This window comes from Castor canadensis, chromosome 14 (genome assembly GCF_047511655.1).
Source record: "Castor canadensis chromosome 14, mCasCan1.hap1v2, whole genome shotgun sequence".
Lineage (NCBI taxonomy): Eukaryota > Metazoa > Chordata > Mammalia > Rodentia > Castoridae > Castor > Castor canadensis.
The window spans coordinates 11,357,229-11,378,731 of NC_133399.1; the positions used below are offsets into that span (position 1 = coordinate 11,357,229).

At 41.7% G+C, this 21,503-nt stretch overlaps 1 protein-coding gene and 1 non-coding gene across 2 annotated transcripts in view; one reads left to right on the forward strand and one right to left on the reverse strand.

Annotated features, from left to right (window-relative positions):
- Positions 1-4,257: 4,257 nt before the first annotated feature.
- Positions 4,258-4,359, forward strand: LOC141417017 (U6 spliceosomal RNA). Its single transcript, XR_012441651.1, has one exon. It is a non-coding gene; the product is annotated as a U6 spliceosomal RNA (small nuclear RNA).
- Positions 4,360-8,347: 3,988 nt separating this feature from the next.
- Positions 8,348-21,503, reverse strand: part of LOC141416652 (uncharacterized) — a 48,686-nt gene continuing 35,530 nt past the window's right edge. Inside the window, exons 4-6 of the mRNA XM_074053802.1 lie at positions 19,078-19,204; positions 18,829-18,889; positions 8,348-18,204 (exon numbers count right to left, since the gene is read on the reverse strand). Of these exons, the coding sequence (XP_073909903.1) occupies positions 16,710-18,204; positions 18,829-18,889; positions 19,078-19,204 (1,683 nt within the window). The 3' untranslated portion in view covers positions 8,348-16,709. The remainder of the gene's footprint in view (positions 18,205-18,828; positions 18,890-19,077; positions 19,205-21,503) is intronic.

Below are 21,503 nucleotides of genomic sequence, written 5' to 3' on the forward strand. Positions count from 1 at the left end.
CCCAGCCTGTCTGCACAAGCTGGGACTTTGACCTTCTCCCTGAAACCCCTGCTGCTCAGGCCAGATTGGAACCTACACCAGCAGGGGCCAGGCTTTTGGGCATTTGAACTACACCACTGATTTTTCTGGGTCTCCAGTGTGAAGATGGCATTGGGTGGAACTTTGCATCCTCCAAGATTGCATGAACCAATCCTTATAACAAACATATGCCTAATGTCTACCTGTTTTCTATCCGTATCTTACCGGTCCTGTGTCTCTGGAGAACCACAGCTATCCATATCGTGGTTGGAGCCCCAGTATTTCTCTGTGTCATTTCACTAAGCCTCGTGGGAATACCTCAAAGGCAAAGAAGAGCAAAGGATCCCTCTCTACATTCCCCAAATAAGCAATAGAGGCCACAATTATTAATTTTATATTGAAAATGTGGCATTTACTGAGTGCTTTCTGTGTCCCAGGCACTGTCAATTGCCCTATATAGTAGGTGCTATTTAATTCTGAGAACCATCCTAAAAGGTGTATACATTACAATTAAACCCATTTTCATGATGGGAAACTGAGGCTAGGCAGTAAGATGCAGTTTACAAAAGGTCATTTGCTTTGTCACTGTGCTCATTGCACAGTCCTATCCATAAGTCAGCCCTTCTCTATATCTTGAGTGTCACTTCCTGTGGAGCTGTGGCCATGATGACGAATCATGGGGAACATTCATGGATGCTGTAGCCATAGAGAGGAGTAGTCCTGGATTGTGGGAAGGAAGGTCTGAGCATGACCCTGAGCTGGAGAAGCACTTCTCCCAGTAGTGCCCCTTGCTGGACCACAGGGCTTCTGCTGATGTCCCAGGGCTCTGTCTCACTGAATACCAAAATGGACAAAGTAAAAGCTGTTGACTTCAACTAAGCATTTCCCCATCTGACACCTCTGATTCCAACCCCATCAGGTGGGGTTGGAGGTGTGGCTCAAGAGGTAGAATACCTGCTTAGGATGCACAAAACCCTGGGCTAAAACCCCAGGATCAGGGACTGCCCCCCCCCTTTACCAAACTCACCAAGCAAATTTGACATGAAGGCATCCTAAGTACTATTTATTGAAAGTGTGTGTGTGTCAGACACCGCTGTGCAGATCATAAACACGGTTTCACTGCTACATTCTTACAGGGCAGGTTTAGAAGGGGGATGTGACCTGCCTAAGGACACACGGCAATAGTTAAGAAGCCCAAATTCCACACCTTTGCTTTAACGGCATTAACAAACTTGCAAAAAAAATACTCCAGTTCGGGGCTCCTGCCAGTCCCGTCCTCTCCGGGCCCCGCGCTGAGCTCCCGCGGGAGAAGGGAGCCCCTGGCGGGGTCCCCAGCCGCTCCACCGGGCGGTCCCCAGGGAGTGCCGCTGCGGAGAGCCCCGCACTGAGACGCCCCGAGGGGGCGGTGGCCGTGAGCGCAGCCTTGATGGAAGCGCGTGGCCCTGGACGCGGGCACCCTCGCCACCTCGGTGACCCTTCGGGTGCGGGACTAGAGCCGCGGAGGCGGCGGTGAGGGCCCGCGAGAGCGGCCAGGTCCGTGTTCCTACCGTCCGCAGCGGACATCGGCTGCGGACTCTTCGCCCCCCGCGACTGGCAGGAGGAAATAGCGCGCGACCCCCTTAAGTTTACCCAGGAGCCCTTAAAGGAGCCCAGGGGCCCCAGACAGGAATCCCCACCCCGGTCCAGTCCGCGCCGCCCAGCGAGCAGCCAGCCGTCCATGCGGCCGGCCGCCCCACGCATGCGCCCAGCGCTCCGGGCCCCGCTCCGCAGCGCAGCGCATGGAGCCCGGCGGGGACACCGGAGCCGGAGTGGCGGCGGTAGGGGCGGCTCCGGGTCAGCAGTGGAAGAGGAGGATGATGGGGACGGCCAGGAGTCCGGGACCAGCTGCGGAACAACCAGCCGCGCTGGCGGGGCGACACCTACCTGATGGACGACGACCGAGGCCGGCGCGGCCAGGTGTGCGCGGTGTGCGGGGGCGCGCTGGCCACGCTCAAGGTGAGCACCTTCAAGTGGCACATCCTGCAGGTCACCCCTTCTCCATGGACTTCTCTCCCGAGGAGCGCCACACCATCCTGGAGGCCTAGGGTGTCGGGCGTAGCCGGCTCGCGGGCCCGGTGGGGCCCGGCCCTTGGCCTGGGGACCCTCTTGTCCCCCACCAGCGCTTCAGGCGGCCTTGGCAGCCGTCGCCCCCCGCGATCCCCCGCTGGCCGGGTCGGCGGGGCGGAGATTGGGATTGGGTGCGGCCACCGCGCCGCCGGGTGCACTTGGGTGCGTGAGCCCGTCCGTGCGCTGCGGGAAGCGCCCTCGGCCCCGCAGCCCCGTCCCTCCCTCCTCGCGCGGGGCCCTACCTTTTCTGAGAAGCCACAGAGGCTCCCGCAGAGTTAGCACCGAGCTCTGATATTCAGGCAAGAAGTTTTAGGCAGTAGAGGAGGAGACATGTCCACAGCTGAATGTTTCAGCAAGAGGGTAGCGAATGGGCACAAGTCTCAAGACAGGAAAATGCTTGGTGTGTTGGAGGGAAGTTCAAGATACAAGAGTAGAGTGGCCAAAGAAGGGAAAAGTGAAGTCAGAGAAGTAGTGGGGACCCAGCTATAAGGATTTGGGGCTCTGTAAGAATGTTTGATTATTTACTAAGTAGGACAGGAAGCCATACCACAGTTCTGAGTGGAGGAAAGACTCAACTTCAATCGTTATTGAGAATGCGGGGTAGATGAGGAGGGCTGGAGGTGGGGATAACAGCTCAGAAACTGTGAAAACCATCCATGTATGAGGATGATCACCTAAACCAGGATGGTAGTAGTAGAGGCAGTGAGAACGGGCCAGGTTATAGATACACTTTGGACAGAGAGCCAACCTTGCCTTGCTGGTGGATTTGACATGGAGTGTGAAAAAAGAAAGTGGAGGCAAGAATGCTTCCAAAGAATTTACCTTGACTTGATGCTTTCTGAGCTAGGGAAGACTCTGGGGAAAAAGAGACAATGAGAGAGACAGAAACAGAGAACCAATGATAACGGTAATGGAAATATTCAAGAGTTAGAGATTTGGGCAGGCTTGGTAGCACCCACCTATAATACCAGCACTTGGAAGGTGGAGGTAGGAAGACTGAGTCTTCGAGTCCAGCCTAGGCTACATACTGAGTTCCTGTCTCAAAAAAGTTTTTTGGGGGTGTGGGTACTGAGGTTTGAACTCAGGGCCTACACCTGAGGCACTCCACCAGCCATTTTTTGTGTTGGTTTTTTTTGAGATAGGGTCTTGCAAACTACTTTCCTGGGCTGGCTTCAAACCTGATCCACTTGATCTCTACCTCCTGAGTAGCTAGGATTATAGGCAGGAGCCACTGGTGCCTGGCTCAAAAATTTTAAGAAAGAGAGTGAATGTATGAAGGGAAGGTGGTGAGTAAATGACTGGAGGTGTGGCTCAAGCAGTAGAGCACCTGCTTTGTGGGTGCAAAGCCCTGAGTTCAAACCCTAGTTCCATCCAAAAAAATTAACCTGACCTATATTGGAAGGCTGGCTCTTCAATGATATGTAATCTTGGATGATTTACACAACTGTTAAGTCTCAGAATTCCCTGTCAAATGAGGAAGGAGTGATTCTATCTTTTGTCATCCTCGTGAGGTTATAATGAAAGAAACACAAAGCATAGTATGACTTCTGCAATGGTCTTCTCTGAGTTCCCCAGTGGTGACTGAAAGTGTTCCCCACTTCCTCCCACTTCATGTGCCCCAGGATGTTTTTACTGCCTAAGTGACAGAGAAAGACTGAATTCATGCTTCAGGACAAATGATGTGTAGTTTGCTATGTAAACACAAAAATTGCTATTTTAAACTAATTGTAAATTCCATTCAGTGGGATCAACCTTAAGTCTCTCTTCATGGAGAAACAGGTGAGCTTAAGCCTGTATGACCATGACATAAATTTCATCCTGGGCTCCACAATCATTGTCCCTATACAGCAGAGATTTCCTTGGTGGCCCATGTAATGTGTCATTGTCATACAGCACACAGTATCTCACCGTGGGACTTGTTTACTTGAACCAACCATGAAGACACCTCTGTCTACCAGAATTCAAGGTTCACACTTGAAGCGTCAAGGATTTCTCACGTGTTTTCTAGGAACTTGCTTACTGGTGTTCATAACTTCTATTGCACAGATCTGGGTAATGTTGCTGATTTAGGGTATAAACATAAAAGCAAGCCTAGGAGATCTAGGAAGGAAGATGTCAAAACGCTGCAGAAGTGTTCTCTTCAGCAGAACATATGCTAAAATTGGAATGATTCAGAGATGAGCATGGCCCCTGTGCAAGGAGGACATGTAATTTAGTGAAGCTTTCCATATGTGAGAAAAGTACTAAACAATGCAGGTATCTGCCTATAAACGTGTCTATTTCCAATACTGTGACAAAAGGAACACCAGATAACAGTCCTTGCACAGAATATCAATGAACAAGCTTAATGACAATCAGCAAAAAGCAATAGAAAAGTGTCTGTTCACATCAGTGTATCAGGGTGGTTAATAGAGTGGGGAGAAATTCAAGGGCATGGCAATGAAATGTTATACATGACATAGGACTGGGTTGTTGACCACCCTAATTCTCACTCTAGAGATGACCTGCTTTCAGCCTATTGGAAGTGTATTACTTTTTTTTCTTTTGGTGGGACTAGTGTTTGAACTCAGCTTGTGCTTGTAAAACAGGTGCTCTACACTTTGAGCCACACCTCCAGTCCATTTTGCTCTGGTTATTTTGGGGGTGAGGGGGTCTCTCAAATTATTTGCATGGGCTGGCTTGAACTATGACACTCCTGATCTCAGCCTCCCAAGTAGCTAGGATTACAGGCTTGATCCATGGGTGCCTGGATGTGTAATCCTTTCTTAATAGACTTTACTATCATTTTCACTGGAAAAAATGATTGGATTGTCATTTAAATAAACCAGTCATATTTGTGTCTTTTAGACAACAGAGAACATGTTGATTATAGTTTGAATGATAGGGCTGAATGACATTGAGTCATAATCAATTTAATCTGCAAGCACGGTCTGATTATTTTGGATGTAAGGAAATCTTTCAGTTTTTAAATGTACACTGAACTTTAAAAAGCCACACAAACCTATAGGCATGCAAATAATGATATTTACACTGGGTAGCAGAGCACGGCACCAACCAGGATAAATTTTTTAAAATCTCTATAACTATTTCCTTAGAATATCAGCTAACATATAATCAACACAACTTCAATGAGTTGTAAATACATAAATAATCAATACATAAATTATTATAGTTGCTAATTTTTTGGCAGTATTGATGTTTGAACTCAGGGTCATGCATTCTACTTCTTGAACCATGCCTCCAGTCCTGTACTTGCAAATTTTAAGCCAAAATTCAGAAATCCAATTTTCAGAGTGATGGATTTATTTATTTATATTTACTTTGTAGTGCTGGGGGTCAAATCCAGGGCCTTGTGCACACTGAGCTACAGTGCCAGCTCATCTTGATGGAATCTTGTATAGTTAATAGTATTCAACCTTTCGTTCTAGATATAGTTAGATACCTTATAAGACAGAGAATAAGTGGTTTTTCAGGCAAACATACACCTTTTTCAAATGTTGAGCTTAAGCTAAGTAGCAGTGGTTCATCTGTAATCCTAGCTACTCAGGAGAAGATCAGAGGGAATCATGGTTCAAAGCCAGCCCTGAGTAAATAGATTGCCAGAACCTATCTTGAAAATAAGCAACACCTAAAAGGGTTGGTGAAGTGGTTCAAGTGGTAGAGTGCCTGCCTAGCAAGTGTGAGGCCCAGAGTTCAAACCCCAGTACCACAAAACAAACAAACAAAAAAACTGACCTTGTGTTAGGACATAAGAAAACTTTTAATTTCAAAGCAAAATATTATATAGATAGAAATGCTAAAAATCACAAATCTTAGGAAAGGAATAGCTGTTCAAATCTGATTTTTTTTCTCATTTTTTATTACGATAGATTAACAGTACAAGGAGGTTTCATTGTGATAATTCTATACATGAGTACAGTGTACTTTGAACAAGTTCATAATATTCCCATAACCCTCCTCTCTCCATCCCCTTTCCCAAATAGTATTTGGTGGGTTTCATTATTCCACCTCTACATGAATGTATATATACACATATACATATATATATGTGTGTGTGTGTGTGTTTATAAGTACTTTGATCATTTTTATACCCCCAGTCTTTCTCCCTTCCCCACTCTCTTCCTCCTGATTCCCCCTTCCCAGTCTCCCTTTTACACTCATGCTTCCTCCTTCCCATCATCATCATCATCAGTTTTGTGTCTAGATTCCGCATGAGAGAAAACATGACACTTGGCTCTTTGGGCTTGTCTTATCTCGCTCAACATAATGACCTCCAGGTCCATCCATTTTCCTGCTAATAGCATAATTTCATTCTTCTTTACGATTGAATAATACTCATTGATTGCTGGGTCTGGAAGCTGATTCTAAAACATGACTATTGTGAAGACAGCTGCAATAAACATGAAAGCTGACTTATACTCTTATATGTTGATTTACACTCCTTCAGATATATACCCAAATGGTATAGAGATCCAGTTGTAACTTTTTTTGTGTGGTGTTAGGGTTTTAAGTCAGGGCCTATACCTTGAGCCACACTCCACCAGCCCTACTTTTTTGTGATTTTTTTTTTGAGATAGGGTCTTTTGAATTGTATGACCAGGCTGGCTTTGAACCACGATCCCGATCTCTGCCTCTTGAGTAGCTAGGATTACAGGCATGAACCACTGGTGCCCAGCAGGTTGTAAATTTTTGATGAACTTCCATACTGATGTCCACAGTGGCTGCAATAATTTACATTCTCACCCACAGTGTTTGAGGGTTCTGATTTTCCCTGCATCCTCACCAGCATTTGTTGATGTTTGTTTCTTAATGATAGCCATTCTGACTGGGGAGAGATGGAATCTCAGTGTGGTTTTGATTTGAATTTCCTTTACGGCTAAGGATGCTGAAAATTTATTCATGTGTTTATTAACCATTTGTACTTCTGAGAACTATCTAATTCATTTGCCATTTATTAAATGGATTATTTGTTATTTTGGTGTTTAGCTTTTTTTTTTAGCTCTTTGTATATTCTGGGTACTAATCCTATATCTGATGTGCAGCTGGCGAAGATTTTCTCCCATTCTGTGGGGTTTGTATGTTCTTCATGCAAAGTATATTATTATATAGGTATATTGTTTCAACAATAAATCATAAAATTAATTAACAATATGTAGAATTAACTGATAATTTAAGTAATTAACATTTTTTCCTAAAATAGTACTTTGAGGGAATATAAAGCTTTTTTTCTTGTTTTGGTGATACTGGGGTTTGAACTCAAGACTTCATGCTTGCTAGGCAGGCAGTCTACCACTTGAGCAACTCCATCAGTCCAGATTTCCATTTATTTATCAAAACATTTTATCAAGAAAATAATGCCAGATACTGGTGGCTTACATCTATAATCCTAGCTATGATCAAGGTCCGAGGCCCTGAGCAAATAGTTTAGGAGACTCTATCTCAAAATTACACAACACACACAAAAAGGGCTGGGGGGTATGGTTCAAGTGGTAGAGTGACTGCCTAGCAAGCTCCAGGCCCTGATTTCAAACCTTAGCACCGCCAAAGAAAATGTTTATGATGCTGGGTGTCAGTGACTCACACTTGTATCCTAGCTACTTGGGAAGCTGAGAGCAGGAGGATTGAGGTTTGAGGAAAGCCTGGGCAAATAGTTCATGAGACCCCCATCTCTAAAATAACCAGAGTAAAATAGACTAAAGGTGTCCCTCATGTGGAAGAGTGCCTACTTTGCAAGCATGAAGCCGAGTTCAAACCCCAGTCCTACAAAAAAAAAGGAGATTAAGGGGGATATAGATCTATTTCAGCTATGTATGCATGCAATATTGTAAAATGCAGGGTAAAAATTTCCTAGTCAAGGACAAATGTGTGTTAAGACAGTGTTTATCATGACTGACAGGTGGTGGTTAATCTTCTTAATGACAATGGGGCTCAGCATGAGAAAACCTATCATAGGCCTCATACTACCCACCAACAAAAAATATCTTGATTACTCCATTCTTGGAAAAAATGTGTTTTCTAAAATGTAATTTCTCTTGAGTTTTAAAAGGCCTCTTTGGAACACAGAATAAAAAGGGACTTGCTTACCTAAGTACCAGGAAACTAGTACACAGCATGCTGAATGGAGAAACTTACATGCATTTTAGGATCAGGAAGAACCCAAGGACACTCACTGCTGTTTCTGCTCTTTTCACACTGACCTGTAAGCTGTGTGTTGTGCTATAAGGGAAGAAGAAGAAAAAAAATTGCATAAATATTGGAAAGAAGAGACAACATCACTACCTACAAATGATGAGCCAAGATGGAATATATGAGTCAGTGACAGAGAGGATGATGCTGCAAAGACAGTGTCAACTGGCAAGAATCACAGTGTTTCTCAGGGTTTTGCGCCAGCAATCATCAAACAAATGCATCATTTAGGAGTCATGCATGGTGGTGCACATCTATAATCTCAGAACTTGGAAGGCAGAGACAGGAAGAACACGAGTTCTAGGCCAGTTTGGGCTACATAGTAAGACACATTCTGGATGTCAATGAAGTACTTACTTTTCCAGTAATATTTGAAAAATTATTTTCTTCAATTAAAACAACATAATGGTGCCAGGTGCCAATTATCCTAGCTACTCAGGAGGCAGAGATGAGGAGGATCATGGTTTGAAACCAGCCCCTGACAGATAGTTCTCGAGACCCTATCCTGAAAAATACACAACCAAAAAAGGGTTGGGGGAGTTACTCAAGTGGTAGAGAACCTGCCTAGCAAGTGTGAGGCCCTCAGTTCAAACCTCAGTAGCTCCAGAAAACAATACTGGAACAGACTGAATGAAGATGCACATAGAGTTCTCTTCTTGATGGCACACATTAAACAAGTTTGCAAAAAACATTACAAGGACATTCATACAATGAGTGTGGCTCAAATAGTAGAGTGCCTGCCTAGGAAGCACAAAGCCCTGAATTCAAACCCCAGTGCTGCAAAAAACATTTTAAAAAGACAATCAGACCTGAATATATTTTTGAATAATGTATATGTTTTATTAAAATGTTATATTAATATTCATAAATTAAAATGTACGTACAACTAAATAAGTTTTTTTTAAGTATGTTAAAACTAGCTAAATCAACTTAAAAGTCTTTTAGGTTCCTCCACAGATACTGTGATGAGACCTAAGAGCAAAAATGTTTTGAGAGCTTTTTTTTTGCAGTGCTGCAGATCAAACCCAGGGCCTTGCTCATGCTAACTCAGTGCTCTACCACTGAGCTACATCCCCAGTCCCAAGAGCTATTCCTTTATGATTTGTGTTGCTATTAAGAATAACTTGCTTTTATGTAAAATATTTCCTTCCTCAGTGTCTATGTATCCCCAAATAATTCCAGCCTCTGTCCATTACCAGTTCCAAAGCCACACCCACATTTTTAGGTGTATGTTTTAATAACACCCCATTTCAGCTTTTCCCCTTTAATCCCTTAGTTTGCTTTGTGCCACTGTTACAGAAAACCTGACACTGGGAAATCTGTGAAAACCAGAAATTTATTTCCACACAGTTCTGGAAGCTGGGAAGTCCCAGATCATGGCACCGGTACCTGGTGAAAGTCTTCTTGCTGTGTCCTGTCCTGACAGAAGACAGATGGACAAGAAAGAGCAAACTCACTTTTTGCAAGCCCTTTGTAGAGTGGGATCAACCAACTCGTGGGCACATGGCCCTCATGATCTAAACACACCCAAAGGCCCACTTACCTGGTAATGCACTATCTTCCCACCCAACCCTGTGAGGCAGGAAGCTGACCAGTAAATGCCACACTACACTCCCAGTCTCTGGCTTCTGATAGGTTCACCTGATGGGAGGAGCCAACAGGAAACCAGCCAGTAGGACGAGAGATGTCAGTGTCTTCATGCAGTTGCCTGGCAGCCTGCTGCCCTCTACTCCAGGCCACAGCTCTGGCTGAATCTGCATTACAGTATAAGGCACAGGTCCTACTGGGTAGTGAACTCTCTTCCAACTGCTTTTGAAGGGCTAATGATGAACGTATATCTGCTGTGGCTTGGGTTCATCATGGACTGCACCTCACATGGGCTATCTGAAATTTTATCTGTAATTTTCTAAGTAGCTCCTTCATTAACTGTTTCCTCACTGTAGTTTTTTTTGTGCTACACATTTCTCCTCTGAGCCCTGCCTAAAATAGAAATCTAACTCGGGAGGCAGAGATCAGGATGATCCAGGTTTGAAGCCAGCCCAGGCTAACAGTTTGCAGGAACCTATCTCAAAAAAACCTTTCACAAAACAAGGTTGCTGGAGTGGCTTAAGGTGTAGCCCCTGTGTTCAAACTCCAGTATCATAGGGGGAAAAAAATAGAAAGCTACTTGAGAATCAATGACAAGGGTGGGATGGAAAAGTGGAGGCTTTGAGGCCAATTCAAGTTCTACATGCAATGATATGGTTGAACTGAGCATGGTTGTACATGCCTGTAATTCGAGCACTTGGGAGACAGAAGCAGGAGGATCACAAGGGAGGCCAGCCTGTGCCACATAGCAAAAAACCAAGTGAAGTAGCTCAGTAGTAGAGCTATGCCTACCTAGCACGTGCACAGCCCTGGGTTGGACCCCCTCGGTGCACATAAGAGTGTATGGTTAATATAAGACATGAGGCTGGATGGGTGTCTAGCTCAAGTTGTATACCACATTACCAAGGGCATGAGAGCCTCACACATTATCCTCACCGTTCCAGGGCTTGGGAGCTTCCAGTGGTTGGCTAACTTGGTTCCCAGTGAAGGCTGTCTTCATAGCTTTCCAGTGGGAAGCATTTTGCTATGTCCTCACAGGTGACACAATCTCACTCACTCTCCTCTCCTTAGGAGTCTAACCACACTGCGAGGACCCATCCTCATGCATTCAGGAATCCCTTCACTGTTACACCCCAACCCCAAATTCCATCAAGTTTCATTGTAGGGCTTTATTTTGAAGTATAAATTGAGGGGAGAGGGAGGGACAACACTCAGTACACAGGAAGGGGGGACAGAAGGAAGTTCACAAAAGGGACATTAATCTCTGCTAAGATTTGACTATCAGTTAGCACATGAGGGCAAAGTTCAGCGAATGAGAGATGTGACAATTTAGAATGCCAGACAGAAAGAACACTGAGGGAGTAGTTTAATTCCATGAAGGAACAAACCCTGTGGCCCTGAGTTCCACATGGTCAATCATTTTAATTATGTAAACCAGGAAGGCAGTAGCAGTAAAATGTTTTACAAGTGCAATTTCAATGGAACTTACAATGGCAATTCTGCCACGATTGAAATTATGTCTTGGGCACCTTTCTTTCCCTACACTAAATGTTCAGTAAATGTTGGGGGTGGAAATGAGCACAACCAATGCTTGCAAAAATACGAGTCAGGGTCCAAGGATTGATCTTTCCTGGGAACTTCATTTAGTTTTAAACATTGTAAACTGTACTTTTTTGTATAACTGGCTTTGAACTCAGGGCCTTAGGCTTGCTAGGCAGGCACTCTACCACTTGAATCATTCTGCACCGTAGGTACAGTTCTTTGAAGGTAATCTAGTTTATGGTAAGGATACTCACATGTATTAAAATTATGAAGGAACAATCAAGAAAGACTATCTAAAAGCTTAGATGGTTCAGAATGCTGTACAAGGTTCCACTCTAGCTAACAGCTCTATGCCTAATTAGGACATCTAACTTAAAAGTTATTTTGGAGCAACTGTTATCACCTAACAGCATGTGTGGTCACACCATCCAGAGGCACATACTTGCACATGATAAAGGGTTTATGGGGGGCTGGTTTTTCTCACCCATGGTCCCACTGCAGGAACCATCATTCATCCTTATCACCCCATCACTGACAGGTTGCCAGTCTTCATTGTGTACAATTGAGCTGCTCCCTTCTAACCATGATGCTAAAGAACTAAAATTACATCTGGGCACCAGCAGCTCACGCCTATAATCCTAGCTACTCAACAGGCAGAGGTCAGGAGGATTGCGGTTGGAAGCTAGTCTGCGCAAAATAGTTTTTGAGAACCCATCTTGAAATAAAACCATCACAGAAAATGGTTGTTTGGTGGAGTGGCTCAAAGTGTAGGCCCTGAGTCTAAAGCACAGTACTTTTAAAATAAATAATAACATAAAAATACCTTTTGTTGTGGTGTTCAAAATAATTTTGTATAACTTTTTTTTGTGAGAGGGGGGTTTGGATTCAGGGCCTTATGCTTGCTAGATAGGTGTTCTACTGTTTAAGCCGCTCAAGCCAGTCATTTCTTGTGTTGGGTATTTTCAAGATAGTGTCTTAAGAACTATTTGCCTAGGGCTGGTTTCGAACTCTGATCCTCATTTCTGCCTCCTGAGTAGCTAGGACTACAGGCGTTCAACACCAGGTGACCAGCTTGCGTAACTTTTTAAATTAACTTTGTCCACAACTTTAAAAAGACTACATGTAAGAGATTCAAAAGAACTAAGGAATGGAGGATATATCAGGTAATAAGGTAAAAGGATGGGATAATTTATGCTAACATTTGGAATCTCTAAGGAGTATTTTTTTTAAGTTTGTGTTGTCATACTTCAACTGAGGAGTAATTTGGTGACACAGAATTTACTTCCGTGTTTTTTCCCTGAACAACACCTAAGAACTTTTGATATACTAATTTTGTAGTAGGAAATAAAACACTTCCATCAATGAAGAAACATGTTCAGTTTTTAAGTACATATGAAAATTTTTGAGCCACACACATAAAAATAATATTCACGATGGTTTCAAGAGCAATCAGCATAAATCTCAGGTCTACGTAACAATATTTTCCTGGAGTAGCAAGTAATGACACAGTTCCAGTGAGATACACAGATATAATTAAATCAACATTACATAAATGGTTATACATGGAAATTTCATAAGTTAAGAAATCCAACTTACTCTTATGCAGTAAGTATTCAGACACCAAATTTTTTACTCTGTAGAACAGAGAATGAGCATTTTATCAAACATATATATTTTGTCAATATTTTCCTTGTTTTAAGACATAAAATATTTCCATCAGCCAGGCACTGGTGGCTCGTGCCTGTAATCCTAGCTATCTGGGTGGCTGATACCAGATAGTGGCTCAAAGCCAGTGTGGACAGAACAGGTCACGAGAACTCACCCCAAAATAACCAGAGCAAACTAGATTGGCAGTGTGGCTCATGTGGTAAGAAAGCCTGCTTTGCAAGTGTGAAACCCTGAGTTCAAACCCCAGTCAAGGGTTTGAACTTCAAGATGGAAGAAACAAAACATCCTTTTGTCAACTTCACAGCAAAAATAAATAGATTATAAAGTAGCAAGCCAGTGTGGTAGCACATCCCTGGAATCCCAGCATTCAGGAGACAGAGGCAGGAGGATCATGAATGTAAGACCACCCTGGTGACAAACTCCTTGTCTCAAAAGATAAAAACAAGCTGGAGACGTAGTAGCTCAGTGACAGAATACTTGCCTGATGCTCCAGATATCAACGTTGATCTCCAGCACCACAGAAAAAAAACCCTAAATATATAAAAAATTATATATCATATATATGCAATATTTATTGCATATATTTTAGACCATAATATATAATGTATACATAACATAGGTGGTATTTATTGTTTGTATTATTTTAGACCACAGATAAATTCTTAGAAAAATGTCAAATTCCCTATCTGGTACATGGATGTGGATGCTGGTGACTCAAATTAAGTTGTCAAGAAATGGAAATGGTATTCAAAGTCCTTACTTCCCTAAAATCATTTCCCAAGTGGGTTTCTAAACAAGCTCTACTAGACTTTTAAGAAGTAATTATAGCTTTTCAGGGCTAGATGGGCTCATCTGTCCTCCACAATGTCAGATAATCTGAAAAACATTAAAAAGGCTGGAGGCATAACTCATCTGGTAGAGCACTTACCTAGCAAGCATAAGGCCATGAGTTCAAATCCCAGTACTGCACCTCACTCCTACCCCCAAAAACTACCCAGCTAACAAAGAACATCACCCTGGCTGTTGCTGGGCTCGTTTTCCACATGCCACTCGCACTCCGTGAGGACCATCTGTTGAGCATCTGTAGAGCCTTTGTCAGTCTCACTCGTTTTGAGTGTACTACCATTTCTCCTCTGAACCTTGGCTAAATACTATTTAAGTCTAAAAGGCATGCACATAAATGTTATTTGAAGAAAACAAAAATAAAAAAATAGGAAACCCACGTGAAAATTGTTCATTTGTTTAGGTCAAACCTCACACAAGGACAACTAGGAAAAGCCAAAGAATTAACAAGAGCCTTTTTAAATGGTTCATTAATCATTTTAAAACAACATAAACATTATACTGAATGGCAAATTAAGGACACTTCATTTCACTTGGGGTTCTAATGTAGTTCAAAATGAAAGGAAACAAACACATTACTGATTTGATTTCAAGACACCACCCATTAAACTCATACACTTTTGCATAAGCAAAATATACACAATTAGGTCACTTTCAAGGTTTATTTTCAAGAATGAAAATAAGAATTACACAGTCCACCTATGTACTGCAAGATCAAACCACAACATGTATTTATACATTGTAAAACATTTCCTTTAGGGTGTGAAATTTCTGGAGCTTCCACTGAAATCATTTTTCATCAAGCTTTTCATATTACTTTTGTTTATAGTATTCTGCTACATAAGGAATGTTGACAGGACTTTGAAAATATTTGTAGGACTGACAACTTTCTTGTATGTTTCACATTCATAAGTTTTAACTCGACCTACATTCCTACAGGTACACCCAAACACCTTGTTGTCACAGTTTCTCTCTTTAACATGTCCTTTTTTATCTATGAATTGGTCAGTGGTGGCTATGGGTGTTTCCACATGCTTTATTTATATTGATGCGAGTACTCTCCACTACACCTTTTCCTAAGTGGCAGAAAGACTGTGTGATCTTCAAGATACTAATACAAAGATTTCTTGACCAGGACTTCAACTGCTTAGTAGATAATAGAATTGACAAATAGGATTGCATCAAATTAAATAGCTTATGCACAGCAAAGAGAACAATGAATAGAATGAAGAGATAATGACAGAAAATCCTTACAATCTTCCACAAGATTAATATCCACAATGTATAAAGAACTGAAAAACTGTTATCAATTAAATGGGCATATGAACTTAACAGACACTTCTCAAAGGAAGTACAAATGGCTGGGTGCTGGTGGCTCACACCCGTAATCCTGGCTACCTAGGAGGCAGAGATCAGGAGGATCGAAGCTCAAAGCCAGCAGGAGAAACAGGTTTGCAGGATGTTATCTCAAAAATGCCCAGCACAAGTAGCTCAAGTCTACTTGTCTAGCACCTGTCTAGCAAGCATGAAATGAAGCCATGTGTTCAATCCCCAACCACCAAAAAAAAAAAAAAAAAAAAAAAACCAAATGGACAATATTACAACAAAGAAATGAAACATCAGGGAAATTAACATCAAAACTCCACTGAGATTTCTTCTGACCGGTCAGAATGACAATCTGGAGAAGAGGTAAATGGAAAACAAATGCTGATGAGACTGTGGGTGAGGGGAGAGGAAGAAACTTTTATACACTGCTGGTAGGAACGTGAAATAGTCCACCCCCTACAGAAATCAGTATTGAGTTTCCTCAAAAACCTAAAAGCAGCACTACCATATGACTCCCTTGTATGAGTATACACCCAAATGTATCATTATTAGCAACTTTACAGATGCTCACATACCCATGTTTGTAATGTACTATTCATAATAGCCAAGAGCTGGTGGAGTGGTTCAAATGATAGAGTGCCTTCCTAGCAAGCGTGAAGCCCTGAGGTCAAACCACAGTACCATCAGGAAAAAAAAAAGCATAGTAGCCAAGATATGGACTCAATCTAGGTGTCAGTCAGAAGACGAATGCATAGAGAAAATGTTGTATGGATGGTATATATAATCACAGCTACTTGAGAGATGAAGATTAGAGGATCATAGTTCTAGGCATTCCTGGGCAAAAAGCTAGCCAATCCATTTCAACAAGGTGGGTGTGGTGAGGCAAACCTGTAATCCCAGATACACAAGAGGCAGATAGGAAGACTGTGGTCCAAAACTGCTCAGGCAAAAATATCAGACCCTATCAGAAAAAAAGCATGAGGTCCTGAGTTCAAGCCCCAGAACCGACCTCCCCCCACAATAAAAAAAAAATATGGTACATAACACAATGAAGTATTAAGCCCTATCATTTGCATGAAAATGGATGGAACTGGATGCCATCATGAAAGCAAAATAAAGACGGTCTATTAGAAAAGAGAAAGGGAAGGGGCAACAGAAGCTAATGGGGAGAATATGATCAAAGAACATTATATGCAGGTATGAAATTGTCACAATGAAACCCATTATTTTATAAAACTAATATGCCCTAGCAAAAATTTTTTTTTTATAAAACCTCATGTGATAACAAGACGTTCTCACATTTTGTTTTCATGGCTTTGAATGAAGCTGGAATAATTAAAGGTTTACCACAGTGTTTACATACACAGGTCTTCTTTCCAGTGAGTTCATGTATTTGAAGAAACTATTTGAGAACATCTGAAGGCTTTGTCTCATTACTTACACACATACGTTTTCTTCAGACTGTGAGTTTTTTCATGTTTTCTAAGGGAACTGCGATCACAGTAGGCTTTTCTACATTGTTTACACACATATGGTTTCTGTCCACTGTGAGTTTGTTCATGTCGTCGAATGTTACTCAAGGAACTAAAGGCTTTCCCGCATTGCTTACACTCATAGGGTCTCTCTCCGGTATGAGTTCTTTTGTGCTTTTGAAAGGAACTAGAAGCACTGAAAGCTTTGCCACAAAGTTTACACAGATAGGGTTTCTCTCCTGTGTGAGTCCTTTCATGCAGCTGAAGGGAACCAGAATAAATGAAGGCTTTCCCACACTGCTTGCATTCATAGGGTTTCTCTCCAGTGTGAATCCGCTCATGTATCTGAACATAACTGGAACCATTGAAGGCTTTCCCACAGTGCTTACATTCATAGGGTTTCTCTCCAGTGTGAATCCTTTGATGCTTTAGAAGGGAATTGGAACCACTGAAGGCTTTCCCACATTGCTTACATATATAGGGTTTCTCTCCAGTATGAATCCTTTCATGGTACCGAAGGGCACTAGAACCACTGAGGGCTTTCCCACACTGCTTACATACAAATGGTTTCTCTCCACTGTGAGTTCTTGCATGTATTTGAATGTAACTGGAACAACTGAAGGTTTTTCCACATTGCTTACATTCAGGGTGTTTCTGTCCATTGTGAGTCCTTTCATGTCTGTAAAAGGAACTGTGACTATTGAAAACTTTCCCACATCGTGTACACACATAGGGATTATCTCCAGTGTGAGTTTTTTCGTGTATTTGAAGAGTACTAGAACGAATGAAGGCTATCCCACATTGCTTACATACATAGGGTTTCTCTCCAGTGTGAATTCTTTCATGTATCTGAACAGAACTGGAAGATCTAAAGGCTTTCCCGCATTGCTTACACACGTAAGGTTTCTCTCCAGTGTGAATTCTTGCATGTATTTGAATGTAACTGCGCTTTCTGAAGCCTTGACCACACAGCTTGCATTGATGCCGTTTCTCACCAGGGTGAGACCTTTCATGATTCCGAAGAGACCTGAGGCACTTAAAAACTTTCCCACATTGTTTACACATACAGGGTTTCTCTCCAGTGTGAATTCTTCCCTGTATTTGAAGAGCACTGGAATGACTGGGAGCACTGCCATATTGCTTGTGTTCATGATGTTTGTGTGTACTGGGAGTCCGTTGATGCTTCTGAAAGGATTGTGCACAACCGAAGGTTTTCTTAGGATCCTTATAATATTTATGTGGCTTCTCTCCATATTCCTGGTACTCATATGATTTTTGTCCAGTGACAGCAATGAGAGGTATGTTTATGGATAGATGACCAATGAAGACTTCACATGCATGGCTTTTATGTGATCTGACTCCACAAGTTTTCTTCTTCACAATATAATCTGGAGAGAAGATTTCTCCACATTGACTACTCTCCTCATGTTCACAGAGTCTCTGTATCACTTGACTTCTGGAAAAAAAACAAGCAGAACAATACTAAGAGCTTATTTCTCAATGACTTGCTGGTAGAAATATTAGTTGGACTCCCTGTAAGATTTTCAGAAAATGAACGGGTTCCTGACTCTGCAAAAAGGTCCAAGAACAGCTATTACCAAAACAGTGATACTGCTATGCAATATTTCAATTAAGTTAACACTCAATGTCTGTATCACATTTAAACAGCATTGAGTATTCCTTCTGCAAAATGACTGGGATCAAACGCATTTGGATTATAAAATATTGGTATATACATAATGTATATTATTGGATAGTAATACATAATGTGTATATTGGATCAGTCATCTAAACACAAAATCACTTTTATATCATATCATGCTCACAATATTTTGCATGGAATACATTTTCTGTACAATGAGCCATCAGAAAGTACAATATGTGGCATCATGCTGGTTTTCCAGAAATATCCAATATAGGGGCATTTTGGATTTCAGACTTTCTCATTACAGATCCTAAACTGAATGCATATTTTTCTATTTGAAGCTTGATTTATTAGTATCATTTGTTTGTTTTAAAATTTTCCTGTCACTTTCAGATTACTAAGGGACAATGCTTTCTCAGTGAAAGTAGAGATTACCGTAGATTTCTTCTGGCATTATTGTACTCATCTTCAACGTTCTGCCCTTCCTGGTTGTTTCCTAAAATGTAGATCCAGAAAAATCATTATGAATTATTACATTATACAAAACTAGTCAAGACTCTACCTTGATTCATAGTATACATGTTTGGTATAATCACCAAAATGTTCCCTTTCCATATTCCAAATCACTGAGAAGCAAAAAGAACTTATTTGATTGACTGAGTAAGGTAATGGTGTCACCCTTACCTATAAAAGCCAGATTTCTGAAGGTTTCCATCATCACATCTCTATACAGTTTCTTCTGGGAAGGATCCAGCAAAGTCCACTCCTCCAGGGTGAAGTTCACAGCAACATCCTCAAAATCCACTGACTCCTAAGACATCACATATATTTCCAGGAGGGTGAGACTCAAAGCACTGCTGACCTAAACTCATTTATTAAAAGTTCTTAAGTGGCTGGGGATGTAGTTCAGTGGCAGAGTGTTTGCCCAGCATGTGCAAAGTCCTGGGTCTGATCGCCAACATCATTTGGAAAAAAAAAATCACATAATGCCATGTTCTCCAAATGTGCACTCTTGTCTTGGTTGCCATACTTGGTTGCCGTACTCTTATTCTCCATATAGCAAGTCATATAGCCTGTCACACAGCAATTCTGATACTGAATTAGAAGTATTTGGTAAAGCAAAAGTAGAACAGTAATACCCATTGTCCTGCTAGATGACTCCAGTTTTTCTATGTGCACTGGGTCTGTAGTATCTACTAAGTCCTACTATTTGAAGCACAAAAGAGTTAGCATCAATTGTCCTGAGTCTATATATTGTTTTATAAATGTTCGAGTTCAATTTTGTGTGGTATCTCAGAACTACTATTGGGATCAGTCTTACCAATCTGAGTGTAAAGAGAGGCTTAGTGTTCCTAACAGTTCCTGCCAAGTATATGATATTTGTTTAACTTCTTTTCTCCCTCAGAATGTTTGCAATTTTCTGACATGCTCATCACAGGGAACTTACCTGATCAAAGCCAAAATACAATCTGGATGATAAGCTAGTCTGATATATACAATTTAACACCTCTTGTCACATCTTGGGAATTTAGTGAATCCTAAGTAATTAAACCAACAGAAATATTTGGAAGCTTGTGCTCAGGTTCATACAAACCAACTGTTATGGTCTGAATATGGAATGTTCCCACAGCCTCTTGTGATGAACACTTGGTTCCCAGCTGTGTTTCTGGAAACTTCAGGTGAGACCTAAGCTGGAGGAACCAGGTCATTGGAGGGATTTCTTGAGGAGAATCTTGTCTCTGAACCCTTCCTGCCCTTTCCTCCTCCACACACCTCTGCCAAGGTGATATTCTGCCTCTGCACGTGGGGAAAAACGACAGAATGATCCCTCCAAAACCATGAGCACAATAAATCTTTCCCCCCTTAAGTTGTTCTCTCAAGTATTTTGGTCACAACATCAAGAAAGCTACCTAACACAGAAAACCGACACTATACAAGTGGGGTTGTTGCAGTGAGCAAATTTGTGCGGTTCTTAAGCCTTTGGAACTGATTTGTGGGAGGAATTTGGAAGGTTGAAGATGTGGGCTAGAGAAGCCCTGTACTGCAGCAATGTGGACAGTGAAGGTCAGGGAGATTTCAGATGAGAACAAGGACTCCATTGAGAACTGATTACAGGTCATGCGTGTTACATTGTGCCAGAGAATCTGACATTTTCCCTGTCTTTAGATGTTATCACAGATTGTGTTTAAAGGTGATGGATAAAAGGACCCAATGAAGCCCACAAGAATAATTTAAAAGAAGACATACTACAAGTACTCAATGAGAATTTTATAGAGATGATACTGGATAGGGTCAACCAAAATGTACAGGAGACACTCAAGAAATTCCAAGACAATAAAAATAGAGAATTTGAAAAAGCAAAAGAAGAAATAAAGGAAACCATAGAAGCACTGTATAAACACCAAAGTGAAAGAGAGAACACAATGAATAAATGGATAAATGAACTCAGGACAAAAATAGACAACAATAAAGAAGAAAACAGCCAGGATATGGAAAACCTCAGAAAAAAGAACGAAACAGAACTGCAAAACAAAACGGAAGGCCAATCCAGCAGAATAGAACAAACAGAAGACAGAATCTCAGAACTTGAAGATGAAATGGTAATTAAAGGAAAAACCGAAGAACTATTAATTAAACAACTCAAGACCTGTGAAAAGAAAATGCAAGAACTCACTGACTCCGTCAAAAGACCAAACTTGAGAATCATGGGCATCGAAGAAGGAGAAGAGGTGCAAGCGAAGGGAATGCGTAATATATTCAACAATAACGGAAAATTTCCCAAATCTAGAGAAAGATATTCCCATACAAATGCAAGAGGCCTCCAGGACACCAAACAGACCAGATCAAAATAGAACTACCCCACCACATATCATCATTAAAACAACAAGTTCAGAAACTAAGGAAAGAATATTGAAGGCTGTAAGAGAGAAAAAACAAGTAACATACAAAGGTAAACCCATCAAAATAACAGCAGACTTCTCAACAGAAACATTAAAAGCAAGAAGAGCGTGGGGTGAGATCTTCCGGGCACTGAATGAAAATAACTTCAACCCCAGGATACTCTACCCAGCAAAGCTATCATTCAAAATAGATGGAGCAATAAAAGTCTT